Source organism: Euwallacea similis, chromosome 1, assembly GCF_039881205.1.
Source record: "Euwallacea similis isolate ESF13 chromosome 1, ESF131.1, whole genome shotgun sequence".
Classification (NCBI taxonomy): domain Eukaryota; kingdom Metazoa; phylum Arthropoda; class Insecta; order Coleoptera; family Curculionidae; genus Euwallacea; species Euwallacea similis.
Window position 1 is genome coordinate 5,280,828 of NC_089609.1, and position 8,091 is coordinate 5,288,918.

At 34.3% G+C, this 8,091-nt stretch overlaps 1 protein-coding gene across 1 annotated transcript; it reads left to right on the top strand.

Annotated features, from left to right (window-relative positions):
* Positions 1-549: 549 nt before the first annotated feature.
* On the top strand, positions 550-8,091 carry xmas (RRM_XMAS2 and SAC3_GANP domain-containing protein xmas). Its single transcript, XM_066406385.1, has 19 exons — positions 550-750; positions 807-1,005; positions 1,377-1,575; positions 1,634-1,829; positions 1,886-1,987; positions 2,310-2,412; positions 2,528-2,719; positions 2,768-3,097; positions 3,152-3,572; positions 3,676-3,841; positions 3,893-4,167; positions 4,227-4,372; positions 4,424-5,062; positions 5,269-5,504; positions 5,562-5,725; positions 6,113-6,467; positions 6,523-6,674; positions 6,966-7,164; positions 7,222-8,091. Exons 1-19 carry the CDS (start codon positions 704-706, stop codon positions 7,910-7,912), a joined length of 4,812 nt encoding a protein of 1,603 aa, XP_066262482.1. The 5' UTR covers positions 550-703; the 3' UTR covers positions 7,913-8,091.

Consider the following 8,091-nt stretch of genomic DNA (forward strand, 5'->3'; position numbering starts at 1 on the left):
TGTGGCGATTTACCACAAGTTTATTAGATTGAACATGAGTTTTGAATAATAGAACTTTGAGAAAAGAGAATTGTGGAAATCCGATCTTTACTTTTCACGCAGAAGCAAAATATGGAGAAATGAGGGAATGTCTATAAAATGGTCTATAAAACAATAACAAAAAAAAAGGTATATATATGCTGGTACCTGTATCATTAGCTGTTTTGGTGAATTTCATTAAACCATCTAGATTAGTATTTTTCCAATGTTTTGAATTTTTTTAAGATTCCATGAATCCTTATTTAAATTTTCTAAATTTACATGCCTATTTTTCCAGTTCTTCAGAGTAATGTTACTTTCCCGCGTTTATCAAGGATACTTATCGAATCACATGACTTCATAAAATCCTTTGTTTTCTCAGGAACGAAGGAAATTTCTTTTCCCTCCTTTTCTGTCACTGTCACCGACATGTCATTTGTTTACGTCATCTTTGTTTTGGTTTTTCGGCGATTTGTTTTCTGCATTTGTAAAATATTAATTTAATTTATGTTTAATTCAATTGCAAATGCAATAACTTTTTTAATTGGGATTTTTCCCTCAATTTAGCACTATAGGGTTCTCTTTATTACATATATAACTTTCTATAAACAATTTCCAATAACCACTGATGTTCCCCCTGGGATTCTCTCATTTTTCAACCACATTTTAATTTTTTTACTAAGAAATGAATCCTGATACTTCAAAGCCCGTTTCAAAAACCTTTAAAATAACGTAAGTACTCTCCATATTTTTTGGCCAAAATTTCCCATGGCTCAAATTTTTTTCAGATGTTCCTTATACCCAGATATCTTCGACCTCGACAGGTCACTGTGCAAAAGCTATTTTCGACAGTATGGCAAAATTGTGCGGTTGATCTTCAAACCTAAGCAAAGATCCATTGTTATTGAATTCACCAATCTAAATGATTATTTGAATGCTTTGGCTGGCCCCAGTGAATATGAAGGGCATTCATTTAAAGTTGAGCCTGTAAGTTGAACTATTGATTTTGATTTTATATATGTATGTTTTTGTATTCTATACAGTAAATATAGGAATATAATAAATATTTCTTGCCAATACTGAAAGTGGCTCATTTTTAACTAAAATTAATAACTATGGTAACATTTGCATAGTTATGCTATACCAAGTTTCACCTTCCTATGTTATGGAGTTCAAAAAACAAAGGGGCGGCCTTTATTTACAACTGCACTATATAGTAGAGTTAAGATCGTGTATAAACAATATCATTAAAGAAGATACTATGTTCATAACTTAAAAATTTATAAATAAAAATTCAGAGAAATAATTAAAAATTAAGAAGTTGAATAAACCTGGCCTTAAGCTGAACATCATTACAGTTTGAACCACCAACACCATCACCACCCAAAACTGATCCAGAGCATATATCAAGGAAAAAAATGAGAGAAAAATATGTCAAAAAACATAAGTTGTTTTACTTGAAGCCAGATGAACTTGCTAAGCGCCATGTTTCTTATATTAACAAGACTGATATTGATGAAGAACTAGCTGCTATGGGTGGTTACACTGAAGTAAAAAGTACTTATCTTAATGACATTTAAATTTCTCATATTATATATGTAACCTGATATTATAGATGTGGTAGATTTTACAGCAGACAATGCTCCACTTGAAATAAACAAGGCCCCAAAGGCACTTAAGTTAAATAGGGTATGGAAAAGGACAGCAGGTGTTTCGTCAGTGTTTACAGCAGATAAATCAAAAAAAGCATTAGGAGTTAAAAAGAAAATCGGTCCAGTGGTTAAAAATGCAAATAAAGGGAAAATTAAAATGTAAGGAATTGTCTTGCAGCTTAGAGCAGAGCTTGAATTAAATTAATTAAATGTAGGTTAACAGCAGAACAACTGGAACTTTTGAAAATTGTGAAATCACAAACAAACACTGTGGAGGAAAGGTATAGACTATTGGATGCAAGAGATAAACTTTTGAGGTATGGATTCAATTGAATTATATGCTATTATTATGTATAAATTAAACATAAGAAACATAATCTTTTAATTAATTAAATGTATTAGAGAAGAATGGGAAATAACCTTACTAGCATTCTCTGGATTTGTGAGTTTATAAGTTCAAATTGTAATTAAACAAAATAACTCAGCTTCATCAGCTGTTATCTAGTTGTGAGATGTTTAATAGTAACTAGTAAATGGCTTAGCCAATGCCCTATATTTGCAATTTATTGTCTATTGTAATTTTTTTATGATCAGCATTTATATATATTCATATATATATTTTTTTGTCTGAAAAAATAGATTAAACTTAAAAAAATCCCATTTCAAATCGAGCCCAACCGTTGGCACGTGTCCCGACATGTGCCCCGAAAAAGAACGTCTCCTAAGGGAAGTCCAACATCAGGCAAGTATTTAATTTTGTAAGTTTCATTATTAGACAAAATGTAATAATTTTTACCTCATATCTACAGATACATTCATGCATGATTTAGTTGTTCATAAGTATTTTTCAAGTACAGGTTGCTTTGTATGAGCAAGATGGTGCAGGAAAGCACTCCATGGACGCCTCAAAAGCCATTAAACAATATAGCCGTAGCTCGGCTGATCAAGAGTCGCCCTTACCTCACGAACTTAGACCTGTCTCTGTATTACAAATGACCATGATTTATCTCATGTGCGACATCATGGAATTAGCTGAAAACGATTCTGAGGTGAACATAAAAAATTGTTTCCCATATATTTCTATCTAAAGTTTGAAGGTAAATATGGGCGAATGGTTCCATTTTGTATGGGACCGAACTAGAGGGATCCGCAAGGATATAACTCAACAGGCTCTGTGTTGTCAGCAGTCAGTACAATTAGTTGAGCAATGCGCCAGGTTTCACATTTATTGCTCAGCAAGGCTGATGGGAGAGGACCCCTCTGTTTTCGATCAGAAAATTAACACTGAGAATTTGACTAAATGTCTGCAAACTTTGAAGTATATGTACCATGATTTGCAGCTTAAAGGAGAACAGTGTTCAAATGAGGCTGAATTTCGTTCTTATATAATTTTACTTAATTTAAGTGATGGTAATTTCATGTGGGAGGTAAAATTTTAATTTTTTTTGTTTTATAAAATCCATCAAGGACTTGATTTATAGGTGCAACAACTGCACAGAGACATCCAAAAGTCACCGGAAGTAAAGTTCGCCCTCCAAGTATACTCAGCTTTTGAAAAACGCAACTACGTAAAATTTTTTAAATTAATAAGATCAAGCACATATTTAAATGCCTGTATTCTAATGCGTTACTTTGTGCAAGTTCGGCAGCAAGCTATAGAATCTTTAATCAAGTGCTTTACTCCTCCCAAGAGTATCTCTTTTTATCCAATTCACGAGCTAACACATTCGCTTTTTTTTGACGATGATGAAGCTACTATAGATTTTATGAAAACGTACGGGATAGAAGTGAATAAAGATTGTACTAGTTTTTTAATTGAGAGGAGTTCATTCATCACGCCAGAATTTCCTTATGTGTTGGAGCGGTCAAGATGTGTGGAGGAGAAAAAGAAAGCTACAATCGGTAAGTTCTTCATTCTTATTTATTTATTTAATCCTAAACTAATATGTGTAATCCTTGCGCAAATTTGTAATTTTTCCACAATGGTTCTTAATTTCATTCTTAGGGGTGGTAGTAAATGGTGCAGAAATTTCCTCGGATTTATACATGAAAACCTTCGGTCATGTAGTGCAGAATAGTTTCGATGAGAATGGTTTTCTTGTTCACGATGAAATGTTCAATGAATTGGAGCTTAGTATTGAAGATCAGCTGCTTGATGAAGGTGATTCCAGGTAAAACACATTTCCTCAGCTTTAAACAAGAAAATAATTACACATTTCTAGAGAGTCTACGCCAGAGAGAAAGAACGTTGCAAGCAACATTTTCTCTCCGAAAACTCAGCAGATAAACTTAAACGTTACGCGGACTACTTCGCCCAATGTTTTTGGACAGCCTAAAGAAGACGTTAAAAACATATTTGCCCCAGTCGTAAAAGCACCTAACATTTTCGGGCAAACGCAATCGAAGCCTGAGGCAGTTGGCAATATTTTTGCCCAACCTGTGAGTAGGCCTCAGTCACCCGAAAACATTTTCGCCTCTAAATTGAAAGATGATATAGGTAGTGTTTTATTTTTTATTCCATTTTGAAGCGTAATAATCTTTTATATTCCTTTTTAGATTTATTTACACCGAAAGATGAGATTGACAACAAAACTGCATCAGATAATATTTTTTCCTCTCAATTAAACCCAAATATCTTCGATCGGGGTTTAGTTTCAGTTGAAGCGATAGGCAATGAAGCAAACCAAAATGTGTTCCGTCAGGTAGTCATCCATATCATTCTTTTCGAGTCATTATTATTAGTCATATTTTAGACAAACATATTCGCCTCTTCTGCTACCAACAATAGAGACCCGAGGCTGCAGCATCGAGAGCAGGTTTTCAACCCCACAAATATATTCGCTACAAAGGAACCTCAAAAAAACAGTGAAATCCCCAAAAAAGGGGGCTTTTCGTTCGTCTTAAATTGCCCTACGGCAACTACTGAAGTTCCCAACATTTTTCCCAGTGATTATAAACGTGTGGGGTTAATACAGCCCTTGGAGCAGATGTCGGAGTTTGAAAAACGCAAACAGGAAGAAGAGGAGCAGAGAAGAAAAGTAGAAGTAGAGGAGAGAAAAAGAGCTGAGCAGGAAGTAAGGCGATGGAATGAGGAAATTAGACGTAAGAATGAGGAAGCTGCAGAAAAGAGGAGGTTGGAAGCTGAGCGGATTAAACAAGAAGTTGAAAGGAAGTTGAAAGAAGAAGCCGAGAAGAAAGTGCGGGAAGAACAAGAGAGGGTTGAAAGGGAAAGACGGTTAGAGCGAGAGCGGCAGTTGGAGGAGGAGAGGAAGAGGCAGGAAGAAGAGATGAGAAGGAGGTTGGCAGAGATGGAGCAGCGTAGAAAGGAAGCTGAAGAGGAAAGGAAGAGGCTGGAGATTGAGTTTACAGTTAGAAGTGTTGTTACAAAAATGGTAAGATTGAATTTTTTTTATTACGAAATAAAAATCGAACTCCACCATATCAATTTGAACAACAACAGATATATAGTATTGTAATGTCTACTTCTGGCAGGTTTTTATTTACTTCTTTCTTCTTGTTACTATTGCTTATTATTAGTTAAAAACTTAATCAATCACTGATATTTTCTCTGATTAGTATAAATATGGATTATTATTAGGTTGAAGCTGTGGATCTAAAACTACGCCACGACGCCCTAAAACGTATCAGCGGTAATATCAAACGTCGATCCCTCATACGTATATGTCAGAAATGGCGCAGCGTGACGGTAAGTCGCATGAAAAAGCGCAAGGCCTTCGACTGTAGGCCTACGTTTGTAAACACAAAATCTGTTAATGAGTGTGCAAGAGATTTCCAGGCCAAATCTCAGAAGTCCGCTCTAAGCGACATGAAAAGGTAAGAGTCTCAGGAGTATGAATTTCTTGGTTTATTTTTTTATGTGACTTTTATTAGGTATAAATATGGCTACTCGTTTGAGCTTCTTGCGATCGCCGACCCTCCAATACAGCAGTTGAAACTGTTCCATTTGACTTATTCTTCTTTGCGACGAAGGCTATGCGAGCTGAAGGAAAAATGGCATCAGCACATTTATTGGAAGGTTGTCATTTCTTTACCAGGTAAATAACCTGCTCCTGAAAGTAGTGGGAACTGCATATTGTTGAGTAATTTTTGAAAGCTTACATTTTGAAAAGGATTTGGTAAATTTTTGGTGAACAAAAAAGATTATTGAAGGCTTTCTCTTCTAGAACTAACGAATATTTATCTTGAAAATAAGTGAAAATAAACTGAGGTTTTGATTACTGTTGCTCTTTAAGAACATTGATGGGCAATTAGTAGCAACTGATGAATGTAAGATATTTTCCTTTGCCTCATATAACACCATTAATATAAATATAGTTGTCGTGGTGTTTCTAAAATATGAGCACACAAAAATAACTGAAAAATGAAGTTAGATTATTTTTTGTCAGCAGTTTATGTCTCATGCTGTACAATTGTTTATGTAGATATAAATGAAGTCATTACCGGTCTTCACAAGCTAGAACGGATGTTAAAGTCTCGTATTAACTGGCAATTGAATAAATACGGCAACACAATCTATATCGAACAGCATAAAACAGTGACTTATTGTGTAGAAAAGCAACAGGGATTTGAAGTGAAAAACAGTGATGCCAGCGCATATATATTTATAGCTAAGGACTTTAATGAAGTACTGCAAAAGCGCATTTTTGAAAACTTGAAAGATTTCGGAGTTCATGTGAAGTTACCTGTCGTTCTTATATTGGAAGATAACTCCAATTCTGAGGAATATTTGCTCAATCTTAAAGCGAATGGGATTGTGTCTGATTACATGATTTACAGGTAAATGTTGTAATTTTGATTTTATCTGTGTAACTTGTTTTTATGATTATTATAGTTGCCATATTAACTCGTCAGATTTGTTGAGTGTTATTGACAACGGGCTGATATTTTTGGCTAAAAGAGTTGAGAAATACCCACCTTTGGAGATGGACACTCTGTATGGGTTTTTGACTACATATTTGTGTACCGAAATATGGAAGAAATCTGGTAAGTTATTACGTATAAAATCAATTTTCTATAGTATACATTATGTTGTGCGTTACGAGCTGTAAAAATCTAGCATTAATTTTTGGTTAACTGTACGGTCGAAACCGTTAAAAGTCCTATATTTCAAAATGATCGGAATGGAGCTCGTATTTCACAAAGTTCTTGGCTTTTTTCATGAACAAAAAGGGTTCAGAACGTTGGTTTTGTCTAGCATTGGCCACCTATTCGAAATTAGGTGTTTTATGATGCTCTTTTATGTTTAAAAAATTATGCCTTTGTCATTAATTTCAGGAAGTTACGCCAAGTGGAACCTAGAGTACAACTTCTGCATGAGAGACCCTAACATAGTGATAAATCTCTACAATGAAGCCTTAAGTTTACTCACCAAAATTGTGACTGACAAAAATTGTAAGGAATACGCGACTTTTCCTGAAATCTTCAGAGAATATTTTTCAGATAAATTTCCTGATTATTTACCTTGTGATTACAGGTTCGTCATTTAAAACTAAGACATCAAAATATTTAATTTTCACACTAACATTTCTAGGCACTTTCCTACATTTTGGGTTTCGCCAACGTACGAAAATCTCGTAAAATCAGCACTAAACGACTTAAAATTACCAAATTTCCTTGATAAATGGCCCCCAGACACCAAAGATGATTTAGAGCGAATTGTGACTTTATATTGCTCACAAGTTTTTAAGCAGCCCAACGACCATTTAAGTGCCGTTTTAAATGTACTTAAAGAAGGTGCTTTAGATGGAGATTTTAGAAGTTTAACATGGATTGAGGCAATTCAAGTAATCGCCCGGGAGCTGCTGAAAGAACACGATTTCAGTTTGCCAAAAGAGATATTTTCGGATGTCTTTAGTACTTTGATAGTTATCTATGACGTAAATGTGCTCAACGACTATAGTTCCAGTGAGTGGTTCTATAGGAATAATCCTACCATCGAAGGCTTTAAGAAAATAATTTCAAATAAAACAGAGAATTTCGCAAAAAAATCATCGGAATCTACAAGGAAAAGACTTCTGGAGACATGTCTTGATTCTGAAGATATTCAAAATGTGATAGATAAAGCTGAAAAGAGTTTGCTGAGGTCGCCGAAAAGTATGTGTTTGGAAAAGAAGAATGAAATGAAAGCTTTGAATAGAAGTATACAGGACTTGGAGGACTCTATTAAAGTGGTTCTAAAGATGGATGAAATGAATTTGTTTAAGAGATTTATTGATAATTAAATTAAGTGATTTGTGAACTAATTGAAAATAAGTTTAATTTTGTACTAAATTAAATATTTGTAAATGTTTTTCTTAAACGTAAATTGATGGGTTTAATTGACGTTTTAAATCTTCGGGGTGATTGTAATTTTAAAAAATGGGACTTGCCAGGATACTAAGCATAATTTGCTTATTGTTTG

Bases quoted from the DNA above. Each gene is read 5' to 3' on its own strand.
- xmas (XM_066406385.1), top strand. From the start codon at position 704: ATGAATCCTGATACTTCAAAGCCCGTTTCAAAAACCTTTAAAATAAC. The intron at 2,413-2,527 runs GCAAGTATTTAA...TTTCAAGTACAG, and splicing joins TAAGGGAAGTCCAACATCAG to GTTGCTTTGTATGAGCAAGA. The intron at 3,098-3,151 runs GTAAAATTTTAA...CTTGATTTATAG, and splicing joins ATGGTAATTTCATGTGGGAG to GTGCAACAACTGCACAGAGA.